Source organism: Rhinolophus ferrumequinum, chromosome 18 (genome assembly GCF_004115265.2).
Source record: "Rhinolophus ferrumequinum isolate MPI-CBG mRhiFer1 chromosome 18, mRhiFer1_v1.p, whole genome shotgun sequence".
NCBI lineage: Eukaryota > Metazoa > Chordata > Mammalia > Chiroptera > Rhinolophidae > Rhinolophus > Rhinolophus ferrumequinum.
This window is the reverse complement of record NC_046301.1, coordinates 8,648,561-8,668,890: the sequence shown is the minus strand read 5'-3', so window position 1 is coordinate 8,668,890 and position 20,330 is coordinate 8,648,561. Positions and strand designations below refer to the sequence as shown.

General features: G+C 35.3%; 1 protein-coding gene across 4 annotated transcripts in view; it reads right to left on the bottom strand.

Annotated features, from left to right (window-relative positions):
- ABHD18 (abhydrolase domain containing 18) overlaps positions 1 to 20,186 on the bottom strand; it is a 38,945-nt gene extending 18,759 nt beyond the window's left edge. For 3 of the 4 annotated variants that reach the window (XM_033134292.1, XM_033134294.1, XM_033134295.1), the window contains exons 1-4: positions 19,964 to 20,186; positions 5,289 to 5,397; positions 4,558 to 4,642; positions 1,274 to 1,374 (exon numbers count right to left, since the gene is read on the bottom strand). In XM_033134292.1, the coding sequence (XP_032990183.1) occupies positions 1,274 to 1,374; positions 4,558 to 4,642; positions 5,289 to 5,380 (278 nt within the window). In that variant the 5' untranslated portion in view covers positions 5,381 to 5,397; positions 19,964 to 20,186. Of the gene's footprint in view, positions 1 to 1,273; positions 1,375 to 4,557; positions 4,643 to 5,288; positions 5,398 to 13,176; positions 13,441 to 19,963 lie in introns of all 4 variants that reach the window. The other variant, XM_033134293.1, reaches the window with a different exon arrangement.
- Positions 20,187 to 20,330: the final 144 nt, after the last annotated feature.

Here is a 20,330-nt window from a genome sequence, read left to right as displayed (position 1 = left end):
ATTTTTGACCTTAGAACTGCTTTTGCTGTATCCCATAACTTTTGGTACATTTTATTTCCATTTTCATTTGTCTCAAGGTGTTTTTTTGATTGTCTTCTTTGACTCAGTGGTTGTTTAGTATTATGTTGTTTAATCGCCACATATTCATGAATTTTCCAGTTTTCTTCTTGTAACTGATTTCTAGTTTCATACCAATATGGTCAGAAAAGATGCTTGATATGATTTCAGTCTTCTTAAATTTATTAAGACTTGTTTTGTGGCCTAACATATGATCTATCCTGGAGAGTGTTCCTTGTGCACTTGAAAAGAATGTGTATTCTGCTGCTGCAGGATACAATATTCTATAAATGTCTGTTAAATCCATCTAATCTAACATGTAGTTGAAGTCCAATTTCCTTATTGATTTTCTGTCTGGATGACGTAGCCATCATTGAAAAGTGAGGTATTGAAGTTCCCTGTTATTGTATTGCTGTCAATTTCTTCATTCAGGTCTGTTAATATTTGCTTTATATATTTCATTCTTATGTTGGGTGCATATATATTTACAAATGTTATATCACTGTAAATATGGATTGACCATTTTATCATTATATAATGACCTCCTTTGTCTCTTATCCCAATCTTTTCTTAAAGTATATTTTGTATAATATAAGTCTAGCAACCTCTGCTTTCTTCTGTTTCCATTGTATGGAATGTATTTTTCTATCCCTTCACTTTCACTCTGTTTATGTTCTTACATCTGAAATGAGTCTCTTATAGCCAGCATAGAGTTAGGTCTTCTTTTTTTTTATCCCAGCCATTCCGTGTCTTTTGACAGGAGATTTTAGTCCATTTACATTTTAAGTTATTATTGATAACTATGGAGTTACTACAGCCATTTCGTTAATTATTTTCTGGCTGTTTTATAAGTCTTTTGTTTCCTCCTTCTTATCTTTTTCTCTTTGTGATTTGATGGCATTATGTAATGATATGCTTATTTTCTTTCTTTTTTTGTTCATATATTATAGATTTTAGTTTTGTGGTTACCAATAGACTTATACAAAATACCTTATATTTGTAACAATATACTTTAAGCTGGTAACAACTTAAGTCCAGATGCATACTAAAGCTCTTTAATTTTACTCTCCTCTCACCCCATGTGCAATGGAAATAATGCTAAGTAATTATTGTAATTAATGCTAAGTAATTTCAAATAACATGGCATTGATATTATTATAATTTTAAATGAACACAATCAACTTACTACTTTAACTTTCTGGATAAAAGTGCTTACCTTGCAATAACAGATTCAATGGGCATGATATCAGGCACATAGTGAGCCATAGGAGAAACAAAGTGGCCATCTAGTATCTTACAGTCGGACTGGTCTTCAATCTAAAAGAAAAGCAAAACCAAGACAAATACATGTAGACTAAGATATCTTGATCTATCACAGATGTTTTTCGATACCACCATTTAATTAAAAGCTTTTTTTAGTGCCTACTATGTATCCTTTTTGTCCAACTCTGCTTTCTAAAGGCCTGGTTCCCATTCATACAGATTCCTTTTCCTTATACATCCTTTAATACAGTCTAGTTGGCAAAGTAAACTATAAATAAACCTCATTTATACAATGATGTGCAGTAACTCCAAATATTATAAAATACTAGCTACAAAAATTTAACAATAGGAAACATAAGAACAATTTACAAATTGTAAAAAAATAATTCACTGCAATCACATAAGGGTTGATATCAAATATTTAGAATGGCTCATTTTCAAGCAATCTATTGATATAATAAATCATGTCAACACATTAAGTAAGGAGAAATGTGACATTTACATATATAGGAAAGGCATTTGTTAATATTCAATACCTAAACTTTTTTCCCCTCAAATAGTTTTTTTCTTTTAAGTAAAGAAAAATCTATCTCGCCAATAGTCAAAATTAAATGAGCGGTAAACCACCACATATTTTCATTAAAATCAGAAACAAAACACCGTGTCTGTTGATGCAATATACATCCAGCTTTACCTAAACACAAATTCTAGCCAGTTGTGTCAATATCATTTGTTAAATAGTCCACATTTTTTGCCAATGGTATAAAATGCTACTTTATTACAAAGTAAATTTTCATAATTTTGACATATTTTTAATCATTTATTAGGTTTTATTAGCCTCTTTTATTTCTGAATCAATGTCATGCTATGTTGATCATGCTGCAGCTTTATAAGATCCATTGATATATGACTGAACTAGTTTTTACTTATCACTCTTCCTTTTCAGGTATTCCTCATCTGATTGTATGCTCATGGCTCTTCCCAAAATAATCTTAGGATACTTTCATGGACCTAAGTCCTTTTTTTGTTTGTTTTAAACCAAGCAAGAAGATTTCTTAGAAAAGTATAGTATACTCTCAAGATAGCAAGAGCGGGCAGGCTCAGAGAAGCACAGCTGCCTGGACCTAAATCCTAGATTAAATATTTTAATTGGAATTGCACTACTTTACTGAACATGGTAAGGAGACCTAACATGTACATTAAGAAAGTTTTAATCCAAGAAGTCTTTAAGTTTTAGTAAGCTTTGTGCCTGCTAGTATATTTTTAAAGTTTTCTTCTCATGTATTTTAGAAGAATAAGCTATTGATAAAGGAGGCAGCAAAAACTAATGTGAAAGGGAAAAATAATTCAACAGATAGTGTTGGGATAATAGGCAATTTGGTAAGAAGAAAACAATTTTGGAGCCATACATAATATAGATTTAAAAATTAAGCAAGCTACAATTCAACAACAAAAAGACAACCCAATTAAAAACGGGCAAGTAATATTTCATAGCTATTTCTCCAAAGATGATATACAAATGGCCAATGAGCCCATAAAAATGTTCAACATCATAGTCATTAGGGAAAGGCATATCAAACTCACAACAAAATACATTTCACACCCATAGGACAAATAGTAATGAGAACATAGTGAAATTAATACCTTTGTACACTGCTATTGGGAATGTAAATGGTACATTTTGGAAAACAGCTGCAGTTTGTCAAAAACTTAAACATGGCATAACTATATCAGCCCTCAATTTCACTCCTAGATATATACCCAAAATAACTGTAAACATATATCCACAAAAATACTTGTACGTTAATGTTCACAGCATATTCACAATAGTTAAAAAAGTAGAAACAACTCAAATATCCATAAACTGATAAACGGATAAATAAAATGTCATATATCCAAATAATGGAATATTATTTAGCCATAGAGAAATAAAGTGCTGTACATGCTACAACGTACATGAACCCTGAATATTTGCTAAGTGAAATAAGCCAGACACAAAAGGCCACGTATTTGATTCCATTTATATGAAATGTCCAGAATACGTGAATCCACAGAGAAAGCAGATTAGTGACTGCCAACAGGTGGGAGGCTGGGGAAATGAGAAGTGACAACTAATGGGTACAGAGTTTCTTTCTGGAGCAATAAAAATGTTCTGGAATGAGACAGTGATAGTGGTGATTGTTGCACGTTTTGGGAATATAATAATAAAAAACAACAACAACACTGAATTGTACGTTTTTAAAGCATGAATTTTATGGTATGTGAATTACATTTTGATTTTTGAAAACAGAGAGAGGTGGTGGGGAGAAGAAGAAAATCTGTAAGAATGCATTCCAAAATCTTAACAATAACACTTTCTTGGGAGGGAAATGGACATATGGTTGGTGGTGGATAGTGGCAGAAATTAAGATTTTTTTGATTTTTACTTAGTATGCTTTAAATTTGTTTATTTTAAAGCCTATGATTTTTTTACAGAAAAAAATAGAGAAAAATAGAAATAGTAAAATTTGAGGGAGAAATGTTCTAAATCCAGAAGATACAGAAGGAACCATTAGATGGTGGTGGGATTTCCAATTAAAATTGATTTTAGTGGTAGAACGCTTTTCAAAAATGAAATCTTCTAAAGATATCCAATATATAAAAGAGATGAAAGTAGAGATACTTTGGTTGAGGACAGTGAGGGATGTGAAGGCCACCCATTTGTACTCCCTCCCCCAAAATACCCCTAGTATCCAATGACATAAACCTAGAAATATTTTACAGAAAAACATACGGTTGCTTAAAAACAAACCTATTTCAAATACATTAAGTTCACAATTTTGACAATAGATTCTGTGACTTTAAATGAAAGTGTGTATAAGGAAACCCATTTTACCATAGGCTAATTGATATAAACATGTACTGACTCTCCAACTAGAGTGCTTCCCTATGTTACTTACAATTCATCCGAAATATTGAACAATATAACCCTCCTGAGTCTAAAGATTAAAAAATGAGGCTCAAAAAGATCCAGCCCTAAATATTTTCTTATCTTTTACTCAAGTACTAAATATATGCTCCCAAATATACATGAATATAATTATTATAAACATGCAGTTAGGATACACATAGCATTTAAAAGTAATAGATGAAAAGTCTATACTGTACCCATGTTTTAGTGTTTATTGTTATTGCACTCTTAACATTCAGCCTTTTCTTGCCACATATTTATGTCAAATTAGAATTTAATCTGAATACCTTATCAATGTATACTGGATAATCACTTGAAACCAGATTCTGACATCTTTCTCGATTTCCAATCATCTTTCTAAATTCAAAGAGTCTGTTGGGGAGGGAACAAAAGGAAAAAATTCAGTATAACCATTATATTGAGACTGATGAATAGTGATTCAAAATTACCAAGTCCAGTTAATAAGACATGTTAAAATTTAATTTTAATCATCAGAGAAAAAGATTAGACTATTGGTTTTTTGCAAGCTGGACATTTTATCTCAGGTAAAAATTAGAAATATCGTTTAGAAAGTAAGAAACATATATAGGACTCAAAATTAAAAGCACTGATCTTGAAATTTTATTTTCTTAAATCCAGATATTCCCATGAGCTAAATGGTAGTATGTTCCATCCAGCTTTATAGTCATTACAAATGCAATTTACTCAAGAATGCTCAGTCCCTGGAAACTCTAATCAACTTAAAAATTATTAAAGGTAAAAAAATCTCGTTTATATTTTTGGAGAACTCTTTATTTTTACAACTGAATTACTTTTAAAATAGTTCAAATTATAAGAGTTAGAACGAGAGAAATAATTAAAAAGAGAAAATGAAATCATTTCATTTGCATATAGTTTAATACTTAATTTTCCAATCATTTTACATTTATAGTAGAGGGCTTTAAAACGGAAATAAAATTTTAAATGTTTACTAAACTAATAAACTCAGAACAAGCATTTAGAAAAAAAAAAAGCTTACTTTTTGAGATCCTCTGGCCTTCCCCATCCTCTGATAAAAAGTTTTGTGAGGAGAAGTCTCCGGTATAGAACATCTAACTTGCTCACACCCATTAGTAGTAAACCAACATCTGTGAAACAAAATTTAAAATTATTTTTTTTTAGGCAGGACAATTTTCTAACCATCTCTTTAAATATCAGGTAAAAATTAAAAACTGATCTACTCTCTTAGCAACTTTCAAATATACAATATTGTTAACTAGAGTTACCATGCTATATATTACATCCCCAGCACTTATTTATCTTACAGACCTTAAAAGTACTCATCACAAGAAAAAAAATTGTAACTATGTGAGGTGATGGATGTTAACCCAACTTACTGTGGTAATCATTTCACAATATATACATATATCAAATCATTATTTTATACACTTTAATGCAATGTTATATATCAATCACATCTAAGAGAAACTGGGAAGAAAAATTAAATATTGAGATTAAACTATGAACCTTGAATTTATTCTTTTGGTAATAAGATACAAGACAAAGGGAAAAAAAAAAAAGAACTGGGATGAAAGAAAAAGATTAAAGAGAGCCCTGAGCTTCACTAAGCTATGAATTCTACTAGGGCAGAATCTTCCCATGCTTAGCACAGTGACTGACAGAAACCACTCAGTATTTACTGGATAACTATATTAGTGGCTAAAAGAAAAAAATAGAAAGAAACAAAAATAGTAGTGCCAAATACACAATACTATTTGCCAGGCACCATTCTGAAAACTACACACACACACACACAAGTTCACATTTAAGCCCCCCAAAAACTGTATGAAGAAGGAGCTATTATCCAAGATGAAGAAACTGAGGCACAGAGAGGGTAGATGATTTACCTAAGGTCACACAGCAAGTGGGAGACAGAACTAAGACTGAACCCAGGCACATAGCTCAACGTCTAACTATTACACTACAGTGCCTACTACTGTTCATGAAAGGTAATAATTAATACTACTACTTGTGTATCTCTTATATTTTCCAAATATTTCTAAGGTCTTCCCCCTCCCCTGCACGCTGCCCCCCGACCCCCCCAATATATCTACCTCTGTCTTTTCAAACTGAATGGTGTAGTTTTGATTTGTGGGCAAACCCAAAATGAGAAATGAAAATATGTATTTCCATCAATGAGACTTAATAATACTTATCTATTACTTTGAATGTTTTTTTTGGAACCAGCTCTTGTATTTTTGCTCTGATTTGTAACAAAATACAAGGTTAACTTAATGCTTTTCTTTGTTTGCATAGGTGTACAATCTAACTCCATCAATTAGGCTGACACTTCACTGTTTTTATATCTGGAGCAGCAAAACCACATTATACTGTCTCTCACAAATATCAGGACCAAGAAAAAACATTTACTAGAAATGTACTTGTTAGGCAATACACTTTGTCCAAAGTATGGTATTTAGTGTTTTTTTTACTACCATCCACCTCTCTTTTTCCCCAATTTCCATGTGTTACTCAATTTTGCTCTAGATCAAAATTTGGTTTTGGCATAATAATGCTAGGGGAAAAAAACATAATGCATATCCAGCTTATTATACTATATATATCTACCACTATATATAAACTGGTATTCTGATTAGTAGACTCCTATGAATTATCATTAATCAGTTCACCATAGCTAAACCATTCTTGGACGGCCTAATAGAAACTTAAGTTTCTGAACTTTGAAGAATGAATATCGCTTTTTTTCATTCATGCAACAAGTATTCAGTGCTTACTATAAGCCAAGCCCCATGCTACAAGATGATTAGGGCACATTTTTGCTCTCATGGATTTTAGTGGAGGAAAACAAATTATTAAAAAAAAATAAGCAAGAATAGATGACGTTACGATGAAATTGTAATATAACAAGCCAATATGATGAAGAACAGAGGGCTCCTTTGATAGTCAAAGAAAAAGCCTCACTTAACCGAAGAGGTACCGTTTAAACCAACACCTACATGACAAGAAGAGCAGCCAAGTCTTTTAATTGCAAATCTCATTAAAATCACACACCTCCTTAAATCTACTCATGTACTACGTACGTTCCAATGGAATTTTAAAAAAATTATCTAGTCAGTGGGTAAAGCATAGGCACAGATAATTTATATTAGTCTCTTCTTTGTGATTCAGAAATACTCACTGCAACATTTTCAAATTCGAACAATATGGAAATATATATATGTAGATATATATATTAAAATAGGAAAAAATAATCTTATTACCTCTAATTCTATTTTTAAGAGATATTTAGTAGTAATAACTTGGATTCCCTTCTTTCTGACCTTTTTCTTATTGATGTTACTTATTTACCTTCACACACTTTAAAAAATTTACATGAGTTATGTAACATTCTTGGCAGAATTCAGACAATATAAAACTATACAGAATAAACCTGAGAAGTCTAAGCTTCCTCTCCTCCAAAAAGGTAACCTTTGTTAATGCTGTATACCTGTCAGCCCTTGTTCTATCCATTTACACATGTACACATATTTTAGAGGTTTCTGGTGTTTTTAAACCCAGAAGAGACCTACTATGTTATTTGTATTTTGTCATTGCTCTTCCTCATCTTGCTTATTTATAACTATTGGCAAAGCTCTTTCAATTTCATGTTTTTCTATTAATAGGTGTTTAGCCCCTTTATATTCATTATTATGATAATCTTTTGGCTTTAGTCCTTTTTTGGTTTTATTGATTCTTTAGTTTTTAATTTTTTTACATTTGAGTGTATATAAATTTGAAAGAGTTATATTTAAGGTGTGCTATGTCATAATGGCTAAGAACATACACATTAGGGGCAAACTCCCTGGGTTGAATCCTTTACTATATGACTCTGCGCAAGTCACTTATCCTTTCTGTAACTCATCTGTAAAATGGGTTAATGACAGCACTTACCTGTTAGGATTGGTATGAGAATTAAATGAGTTATTATATATGAAGCTTTTAAACCGCACTTTGCAAATTTAAGTGCTATAGCTACTAATAATAGCAACAAAATTACTAGCCTTATAACTTTAATACCTAAACTTGTATTTCCATGTTCTACAGTCTTAACTCCTGCTGATAAATAATGACAGATATTTGTTCCCTTTTCCCTACCACCCAATTTTTTTTTTTTAATTTTCCCTCCTTCTTCTGCCTCCCCCCTACCCCACTCCAGTTCAAGCCATTGTTTCTCAGTCATCTTAGCTGTGGAGGGCGCAGCTCACTGGCCCATGTGGGAATCAAACCGGCGACGTCAGCATTAGGAGCACAATGCTCCAACCACCTGAGCCACCGGGCTGGCCCCCCTACCACCCAATTTTAGTTGACATTTGTTACAGCTTATCTTTATATATCTTTAAATATGCCTATATCTGTAGTCTCTGATTTATCACCTTTAAATGGTATTTCTGACACTGACTGTGAAAGATGAGGAAATCTGTATATTTCAGTACTTTCCACGTTCCCTCTCTTTTATGCTTCTAACTCTTGTAAATTTTATCAATTCTGTGTTGTTAGAGGTTGTATTTACATTCTTAGTCTTAGAGATGGTTATATTCAGTGATCATTACCAATTCTTTTGCAGTAAATGGAAAATAACAAAAACATCAACAGGAACCAAAAAGAATTCTTAAGAACATTAATAGATACTTCAGAGGGGTTTGCAGTAAGAATATTTTAGAGTAACTTACTGTATTAACTAAGTAAAAAAACAGAAAAGACATAGCTTAAAGATATAAAGAAAATAAAAACTCCCAGCATTTGATAAAATTCAGCCTACAGAAATAATAATAAAATCCAAGAGAGTCAAAAAGTATTAGAACTTAATTACACAATAAGTGGTGCCAGGGCAATTAGTTATCCACATAGAAATAATTTAAATTAAATCCCTACACCTTATAGTACATACACAAAAAAATTCCATGTGGATTAGGCTTAGAGAGCTAAACCTAAAAAGCAAAACTATAAACATTTAGAAGACTACACGAGAGGCTATAATCAGAGGACAAAAGCAAAAATCAATTGTAAAAAATCTGTACGTATTCATTTATTTGCTATTTCTAACAAAAAATATTTTTAAGATTCCCTTAAAATAGTCTCAAAATTTCAACAGGCTTCAAACCTCAAGGTACTTTAAAAGTTAATCCAGAAATTAGAATAGCATACGCTTCCAAATAGCTTATACTTACAAATGATGATAAAATACATTTTTTGGTTTATTTTAACCATTTCACAAGAGTATAGTCAATTTTTAAGTATAGTCAAAATTTAGTGTTAACAATGGAGAAACGTAGATATTCCTGAAAAATTGATTTCCATAATTTTTTTCTATTTAGTTGATTTGCATTGCTAATCATAGAGGGGAAATCCTGTTCTCAATTTTTATGGCAATGGTTAAAATCTTTATGTGTTCTTACTTACACCTATCAACTCTCATTTTCAGTTTATTGTATGGGGGGACGGACAGAACTAAGAATCCTTTCACCTTAATGTACCAACCTCTTAAATGACTCTCCCTCACTGAACAGTTTTTACAGATTTTTAATGAAATTATATACTATTTTAAGTTTTCCTCAATTACACATTTCTACATATTTTGCAACCAAGTGATATTCTGACATATTAATACATAGTTTGCTGAACAATGTTTGGCTGTTGCCTAATGAAGTGCAATTACCTTAAGCATTATCCTATGAAATATGAACACCCAGACCCGAACTATCAGGAAACAGCTATCATGAAAAGCTACATCATGTGAACTTTTGGAGAGGTTTAAAGATGGTATAGAAAGGGAAAGCTTGGAATGTTTTCCCAGGTGAAGATTTAGGTGTTCACTACAGTTTGTAGTAGTTGTTGCTGTTTATGTAAATTTTTTAAAAACTTAAGTAAAACTTAAAAATGTACAAGTCGTAAGTATAACTTGGTTCATTTTCACAAAATGAACAACCTGTGTTTTATATAATGTGATTATTACAGTTAAAGGTGCTAGCAAGGAGCAGGAAAAGCTGTATAAAAAAAAAATCAAAATTTTAACAGTCTTCAGAGATTAATCAGGCAGATATTAATGGGAGATACACAAACACAAAAAGGGAGATATGAAAAAATGTGACATGCTCAAATAATGTAGGGGGTCAAATTACAGGAAAGATGTCATACTATGTATGTATGATTAACTTATCCAGCACAGACTTTAAAGATTCATAGTTATTTTCTATAGAGTTAGGATTTTCAGCCTTTATCTATCAGATTAACAGCAAAAAGGTTTTACTATTGCATTAATTTTTAAAATTGGTTTTACAATTTTTCTGAAATGTTTATGTAATCAAACCAATCCATCTTACCACATCCAATACTACTCCCTAACACACTGCAGTAAGTGTACAATTCCTTTTGTTTTCAAATGTTAAATTCCTTTTTCTCATTGGAGGTCACTATAAAATAGAGTATTTTTCTTCTGTTTACTAACCAGATTTCCAAAAAATTATTTTTCCTCTGTTCTCTAATTCTCATTTTTAAATCTAGAAATATTTTATAAACAGATTTAGTTCTAAAAACCCATATTTTATTTTTAAAACCTCTTTTAAACAGCTCTTGCAACCGTTGAGTGTTTAAAAGTCTACAATTAGTTTTCCATATATATCCCATTTGTGTTTGTCATGATTTATATAATATCCTATTTGCAATGTAACTGATAGGGTGTTCAAACCTTATATTAATGTGGTGGCACTGTTATTATTATTTTTTTTAGTCTTTCCATCCAGAGTTTTATTTATTTCTTCTGTTAATATTTTTATCGTACCCTTTAAATTTTATTCTATCCTTAAAGTGAGTATCTTTATTAAATATGTTACACGACTAACAAATTACTTAGTATTTGTGGTAACTACTATGCATGGGATGCCTTTTTCTTTATATTTTTTCTTTAGTTGAATATTACTAACTCATAAAAGAAGAGTTTATTTTAGATTATTTTCTTCCATCCTACAACTTTTGTATTAGAATTGCATTCCAGGAATGAATGTATCAAATATTTAGGAGAGACTTATTCCTCTCTGACGGAATATGCATCTCTCGACCATACCATGCTATTCCCCAAATTTCTTATTAGCTAAACCACATCAGAAACCCATGATCACAAGTCATAAAGTGCAAAAGTTCCACGCTTGTTATCACCTTACAGAATTAAACTTCTTAAGCTACTATTCTAAACATTTTTATAAGCCTACATTTAAAACAGATTTCTGATTATATTTGAATAAATTTTTTCAAGGCCATATTGGGAAAGACTATTGACTTTAAAGTAAACAAAAAAAACTAAAGAATATTTGAAAAAATGATTTTTACTTAACATATCCAATTACTAACAGGAGCTACAAAAAGATACCTTGTAAAATTCTGCATGGAAAAATATTAAATAGATGATAGGAACATAAAATTTTAGTTTCTGTTGTAATGTTATTTACAAATAGTGTTTCAAATGAACAATGCTAGAAATCGAGTAGAGGAGAGATTGTGCAAAGTTTTTCTATAAAGGGCTTTATGGTAAATATTAAAGGCTTTGCAGGCCAAGTGGCAAAATCAAGGATATTATGTAAGGTTATTTAAGATAGCAAGAAAGAAAACTAATGTTCACATATTTTTTTATTGAGGACATTCAACATATAATGATGTGTAAATTTTTGTAACATGGGTAAATGTTTGTAATATGTAATAAGAGCAGTGAAATTTTTTTCTTGGGGTTTTGCTTAATGGGGGTTCAAAGTTGGTGCCTCTATCATCAGAGCAGCAATGTTCATCTCTAAAAACTATTCTTAGCTTGTATGCTATATGAAAATAGACAGGTTGGCCCATAGGCTAGACCCAGTTTGCTGACCCCTAGGCTAGAAAATCAAATAAATCATAGATATGTCACAATGTCACAAAGACAGAACTACAAAACACTATATTTATTAAAATTATAAATTATCCAAATCCTATTAAATAGCATAAATAAAATCCAAATATTGACTTTAAGAGAATTCAGTATGTCACAGGATAGACCTAAAATTAGTATTCTATCTAAAATAAACACTAGTTATTTAATTAGCTATGTCTTCTCTGCCTTCTTAAAATTTAGAATTTGGTAACTAAAAGGTGGAAGCAATCCAAGTGCCCATAAATGAAGAGATAAGCAAAATGTGGTATTTACATACAATGGAATATTATTCAGCTTTAAAAAAGAATGAAATTCTAACATATGCTACAGTAAACTCTGAGGACATTATGCTTAGCAAAACATGCCAGTCATACAAAGACAAACAGTGTATAGTTCTACTTATATATTGTAACTAAAGCAGCTAGATTCATACACAGAAAGCAGCGTGGTGGTTACCAGAGCTGAGAGGAAGGGGAAATGAGGAAGGTTATTGTTTACTGGGTATAGAATTTCAGTTTCATAGGTGAAGAGAGTTCTGTTGATGAATGGTGGTGATGGCGGTGATGGCTGCACAACAGTATGATTTCAACTTAATAGCACTGAACTATAAACTTTAAAATGGTTAATTAAGATGGTAACTTTTATGTGATATGTACTTCACCACAATAAAAAAACTGGAAAAAAATTAGAAATTGAAGTTAATTTGATAAGCCTCTTTATACAATATTCAGAGGAAGTAAATTGATACTTTCCTTCTCCACAACTTAGTAAGCGGAAGTAGTTCACTATTCTATTGATCTTAGAACAGAATTGTCTATTATTCTCTACAAAAATGACCACTGTATAATTCATCTGAAGACTTATTAAGGTCTTTAACAGACTTGAAGAACAAATCTCTTGAACCTGGTTGGTCCCACCCCACATCTTCTCACTTCCCCTTTCTTGAGGATTAGTTTCCAAGAACCCAGCCTACCTGGGTTTTCTGCTTCAGGGTCTCATCTAGCCTCCATTGAGGTATCAGTTGGATTGTGTTCTCAGGTGAAAGCTTGGATGGAGAAGCACCTGCTTCCAAGCTCACTCAGGTTGTTAGCAGAAATCACTTCCTTGTAGCTATAGGATTGATCACTTCCAATATTTTGGTGTCAGCCAGAGGTCCAGCCTCTGCTCCTAGGGGCTTTCCATGGTTCCCTACCACATGGCTCTCTTCACAGGAAGTTCACAACATGGCAGCTTACTTCTTCAAAGCCAATAGGAGAATGAGAGTTAGTATGCTAGCAAGACAGTCTTACATAACTTAATGTAACCATGGCGGTGTCATACCATCAACTGTGCCAAGTAACATAACACAATCATGGGAGTGACATCCAATCACCTTTGCCGTATTATATTTGTTAGAAGGCAAATCACAGGTCCTGCCCACACTCAAAGGGAGGGGATTACACAAAGGCTTGACTATCAGGCGTTGGGATCCTGAGGGTCACGTCAGAGACTGTCCTCCTTAGCATTTGGAGTAGAATGTCCGGGCTGACACCCTCAGGACTTTCAATATCAGAGGTGACAATTACCTCCTTCCCATTTTCCTAATAGGAAAACAAATTCCATAGACCTGACTAACATTTATTTAAAAGTGAGCTCTTGAAAGTTTGTCTAAATCATGCACATATAATTCCATTCACTTAAAATTTTTGCCCACAAAAACAAAAAATTCCCCAAAACAGAAACCCTTGCCTCTTAGTAATTTATTAAACAAATGGTAAAAGGGAAATGGCTTCTGAAATGCTGCCCTTGTTACATACATTTTCTACGTTAGTGCAATTATTAATATCAAGGAAATATAGGTAGTTTATGTTTAAATTGCTTGACTAGCTTTTTCTTGAAGGGTAAATATCACTGTGATATAATAAAGAATCTATCTGGTCTTTAATCCCAGTTCCTGGCCTGGAGCTTCTAAAACCCTTGGAATTTCCTGAGAGGAGTGAGTTTGTTTTGCTAAGGAGGGGACTCCCAGTGAGCCCCTAGATAGCCTCTGGATCCTTTCTGGCTGGTCACCAGAAAAGACCAACCATTTGATTAGAAGGTTGACTTTGGGGCACTGACCTCCAACAAGGGAAGGGAGATAGAGACTGAGTTGGATCACATGACCAATGAGCCAATCAATCATTAGTGGCCCAGTAAGAACTCTGGACATTACTTGGTATTGTTTCTTGGTTAATGAACATGATGTGTGGGAGGGTGATGCCCTCCCCTTGGAGAGGGCATGGAAGCTCTATGTTCCCTCCTACACCTTGCCTCATTCCTCTCTTCATTTGGCTGTTCCGACGTTGTATCCTTTATAATAAAGCTGTAATCATAAGTATAGTGGTTTCCTGAGTTCGAGTTGTTCTAGCAAATTACTAATCCACAAGGGTCACAGGAACCCCCAGATTTGTAGCTAAGTCAGTTACAGTGTGGCTGGAATCTGAAGTAATAGCATCTGGAGGACTGAGCCCCTAACTTGTGGGATCTGTGCTAACTCCTGTGGTGTGAATCTGTGAGTGATTAATGTCAAGTTGAATTGAAGTATACCCACCTGGGGTGAAAAATGGAACAGTTTATTTTTTACTCAATTACCAAAACTGTGAATTAGTGCTCCATATTACAAATAAGAGGCCAGCCCTTTTTATATGGTTAGATATGCAACTCTATTCAGTAGGGTTCTATAGCATACAGAAAGAAAAATCTGAGAGATGATGATTTTAATTATGGTATTCATTGGGTCATTCAGGAATTGTTCAAAAAATAGCATGGATACATTTTTGTGTACATTTATGGAACTGCAGTAGAACACTGCCACATCATTATAATGTAGCACTTCATTGTCTGTTGGAAGTATTACAGGCCACTTATTTTCTCCACAGTGGCAGGAAAAGGAAGGCGGTCAATGTCTTCCTTTGCAACATCCATGGCGTCAACAGCAAGAAGCAGATTCTGTGTTATTGTAAAAATATAATACACATATATACACTATATATATATATATATATATATATATACACACACACACACACACATATCCAAATTTCAACACTCATATTTGATAGCAAGAAGTACTAAACTGCTGTGGAGACATCTCATTTTTTATGCAGTCTTCTTCTAGGTTGGTAATAGATAAAAACAAAGTAAGACAACTACAAAAGTAGAAAGTTGCAAGGGAAACAGGCACGAACCTGAGAACAATGAACTCTTTAAATATTTTATAAAGTTCAGTCATTTCTGATTTTCAACCCTATATTAGAAAAGCTTTCCAGATCCTTTAATTCCATGCAATGTAGGTCATAAGATTCAGTGCTCCAAATCTAGAGCCAGCATATCCCTTGCTGTATTTACATGTCAGTGAACAACTGACCAATGAGGAACAGAAAGCAAATCAAACACACACATAGTTACTATCATTTGGTTCTGGAGTTTGGGGTTTCACAGATGTTCTTAAATCCCATGTCAGTCCTAAGAACAGTGCAGAAGACCAAGGTTTCTGGGACATTCTAAACCTGTAGATTTTTCTAGCAGGGCTAACTGCTATCCAATGCCACCATAAAAAGATAATAATGCATGCCCAGGGTAAAGATACCTTCAATTTACCAAAAGCAGGCACCATCTGGAGCCCCCACATCAGGCTAGTCTGCCACTAGTGAGCTTCTGCAGAAACATGACCCACTTTTGAAGCATGTACCAAGCCAAAAAGACACAACTGTCATCTACTTTTACATAGCCAATGAGAAAAAGAAAAACAAAGTGAAACAAAAATAGAAGTTCTTGTATATTGCCAAGGAATGAAAAGTCTTTCCTAAAAATGAGCTCTGCTGCCAAAGTGGCACTCAACATCTGTTATGCCATCTAGTACTTTTATCTCCTATTACTCTAGTGCTTAAGCATTTAAACAATGAAACCCTAACCATTTCTGGACTTTTATTCTCATATAGTTGATACATATCTCAAAGGCATAAATTAAATTTTTAAAAAATAACACCATTACCTTTACTCCACAAAAATACAGAACTAATTATAACTTCACCTTTAAATCACTTATTTTCAATACAAGTTTAGTAGCATAAAAAGGGTTAAGATACCTCAGATGTCCACTATTAAAATCTACTACCCTACCTCAACAAATTTAATTCTTTTAAATCTTACACTGGAGTAGGAAAATTGCAAGTTTATTTGTTCATTCATTTGGAGGGGTAGATATGTATTTTAAGCAGTCATCTAAGGAAATCCATCAGCTGAGCTGGACTTATATGAAACATTCAGTAAATAATCTAATCTCTTTTTCAACTTAGCTTTTCTGTTCCGTGGGTTTATTAAAAAAATAATTCTAAAGGTTTTTAAAAATATTTACTTTGTTTGGATGCTGTGTGTCCCTAAGAAATAATTTTTTCTTTTTTCTTTTTTTTAATTGGTACAATACACAGAGCTTAGGTTTCACCAGGTTTACATGTGATATGGGAGAGCCCCGAACTATAAAAAAAATTTTTTGTGGGGGGGAGGGGAACAGGACTTTATGGGGGAACAGTGTGTGCTTCCAGGACTTTTCCAAGTCAAGTTGTTGTCCCCTCAATCTTAGTTGCAGGGGGTGCAGCCCACCATCCCTTGCGGGAGTCAAGGAATCAAACCAGCAACCTTGTGGTTGAGAGCCCGCGCTCCAACCAACTGAGCCATCCGGCCACCCGGGAGCTGAGCGGCAGCCCATTGATTCCACTCTAATTGTGGAGGGCACAGCTCGCTAGCCCTTGTGGGAATCCAACTGGCAGCCCCGTTGCCCAGAGCTCGCGCTCTAACTAACTGAGACACCCGTCCGCCCCAATATAAAAATTTTAAGTCTCCTTTTCCCTCATTTCTTAGCTCCTTAGCCCCTGGCTTTGAATATTCTTCTAATCAGTTTCTGAATCCTAAAGATTGCTCCTAGCCTGAATCACAGAATGTCTCTCACCCCTGCTTCAGGTAACTACTTAAAAACCTGTGACTTCCCAACATCTCCCAAGCCATTCCGGAACCCCCAGGCCAGTATACTTGTTGATTGTAATCACTGAAGTCTCATGTTCTTTCCCACCCATTCTGGGCCCAGCTACTGGACAACTGAGGCCACCTAAATGACTGGTTGAATGGCCACAGGCTCTATAGAGCTAATGGATTTAATTAAAACCTATTTTTCCTCATTCACGGGGATACAGAGGATACCCCCGCAAGGTTGCCAGTAGCTACCAAAGAAGCCAGTGCAGTCTTCCAGGTGGATCTCGAGACCCCTTCCTCTCATCTAAGATCATATAGGGCAAGAGTTCCATGAATCCCCCAATAGGTAGGGACAGCTCTAGCCCCTGGCAGCAGGAAGCAGATACAGTAGAAAAGACCTTCTGTCCCTCAACTTCCCATAGAGATTTTATGGGGATAACGTCTCTCAAGGGAAAAACAAGGCAGGCAGTTAGACATCAGTGTATAACCTACAGAATGCAACCGCCCAAAAGACCTCCCCTCTCTGCCCCAAACTTCCCTTTTTCATTTTAATTATCTACCCCTATGAGGAACAAATGGGTACAAAATACCCAACTAGATTAAACCGGCCACTCACACCAGCACAGTAAAAGCCACAACTACCTTCATTTCACCTGGGCCTCATTATACCATCATTATAATATCATCCATATGCCCAGACGTTCATTAATATCATTTTAACAGACTAAATTCTGGGAAGGAACATGCACAGTCTAAAAAGATGCAGTAATAACCTCCTGTCAATCACAGGTATCAATCAAATGGTCCCACAAGGAACAACCCTTTTTTTCCTAGATTAAAAAAAAGATAAAAACTCCAAGTTTTCGCCAGTCAGGTCCTTTTTTGAGCCTTGAGCCTCTTCTGTTGCTTGGCCCACTCCAAACTGTTTGGAGTATACTTTTTCTCCTAATAATGCCACCTTCGGCCCTTGAGCCATTCTCTTCTAATAAACTGCTTTTTCACTAGTTTACCTCGGTATCTCGTTCAATTCTTTGCTCGAGATGCCAAGAACCTGGACACGGTGCCGAGGAGGGCCCACCCTCCGGTAACACTGGCACTCCATTCCATGTACTTACTATTTGTGCTCTAAAGTCATCACTTGGAGGCAGCAATGGAAAATAGCAGTGTCAGAAGACCTGGGTTCCTCCACTAGCTGTGTGACCTTGAGTAAGCCACCTTAACCTATAAAAGTGGAATAATCCCTGGCCTAATACAAAATTATTTCACTTCTACAAAAATTGGTTACCTGTTATGATATATTTTAAGAGATATAGGAAAAGATTCGTCTTCACGTTTTTTTCACAGAAAGGCTAGTGGTGAAAAGCACAGGTTTTATAGTCAGGAATCCCACGTTTCTTGGATTCTACCTGTGTTGCTTATTTATTTAATCTCCATTCTTTGAATTTCCTTGCATGCTTGAGACAATCCCACCTCAGAGGGCTGTTGTACGGATGAAATGAGGTAATTCAATAAGCATTCATTCAACATACATCTATTTAGCAAACATTCTGCTTGGTACAATACTGGTTAAAAGTCCCTTTGTAAAGTATGTATGTAAAAGTAAAATGTATTATATATATATATATAATATATATACATTCTCACACACACATGCACCATACACTGTGCTAGACGACTCCGTGGATTAAAAAAGAAGCTGACAATACAGTAAAGCAACATTATGGCAAAATATACTTATTTTTTTAACCAGGTACCTTCTTGGAATCAATCATAGGAATCTGATATGTTTCTGTGAGCTGCTAACAAATTTGCAAGACTGAATCCAAGTACAAAGTGTCAGTTCTGGATTCAGAAGATAACTCTGAAGTAATGGAACACACATTTCAAGTTTAGCTGTTTACCAGCAGAATGTGTCTGATAGGATACACCCAAGAAGGTCACAAACAAGACCAAGGTCAGGAAATGATGGCATATAGTACACATCATGTAACTAGTACAGGGCCTAGTATAGGGTAACTGCTCATTAATATTAGCTGAAAATAACTGAATTTGGATCCAACTCTGCCACTTTCACACCGAGTGACTCTGGGTAAGTTATTAACTTCTCTGGACCTTAGTTCCATGTAAAATAAAAACATGTCTGCTTTACCTATTTCCTAGGACAGCTGTGATCAAATGAAATTGCCTGAGAATGTATTAGTACTAATAAAAGAGTTATTATGTATGATATGATACATATGACTACTGCCACCAATTAGTTTACAAGCCTACTTGTAGGAGTAAGATGTTAATATGCGAGCACCAGGAAAGAAACAGCATCAAGATCTACTGGGACAAAAACCGTATTTTCTAAAAATGTCATCTTCCTTATGACGAAAGGAGCTAGTCCTTGTTAACCTGGAGCTGTGCCTTTTCTAACCCGTAGGTTACAGCAGCAGGCTCTGCTGAGTGGCATTTTGCCAGGCTGATGACCCCAGTGGGCGCAAGCGGCTGTGGATCTGGGTATCAGGAAATTAAGAGGGGCTGGACCCCATCTTCAGGGCCCCATCCAGGCCCTAACTAGGCACTCCGGGTAAGGTGGCCTTTGTAGTTAGTCGAGCGAGAAAAAGCGCGCAGCCGCTTCCACCTTCCTTAGAGAGAAAGGACCGCGCACCAGCGCTCCTCACCCAGGCCGCCCGGAGGACTCCCGGGTCTCTAGCCAAGCCCTGCGCCCCAGTCCCTGGTCTGCTCCTCGCACGTACGCCGCGCGCCGAGCGGCCTGACCGGCGACTTACTGGACGCGGGGCGGGCGCCTGCTCTCCAGGTGGCCGAGTCTCCCACACCGCCGTTCCTTGGCTCCCGACACTCGCCTTCCGTCCGAGCCCCAAACGCAGCAACAGCAGCCTTTCCAAGAACGCAGGGATCAGGAGCCTCAGACAGCGAAGCACCCGGAGTCCGAAGAGCCGGGGGCGAGGCGGCCGTTTAGACACGCCCCCGAAGCCTCCTCAGCACGCCTCCACACTGCCCCGGGAGACAAGAGGCGCGGACCCGAGGAGAAGGACGAGGACACAGGGCCCCGCCCCTGACTCCTCTCGCCCCGCCCCGAGGCCCGCGTGATCCCACCTCCGACCAGGGGCGCTCCGCCCACTTTTGGCCGCCGGG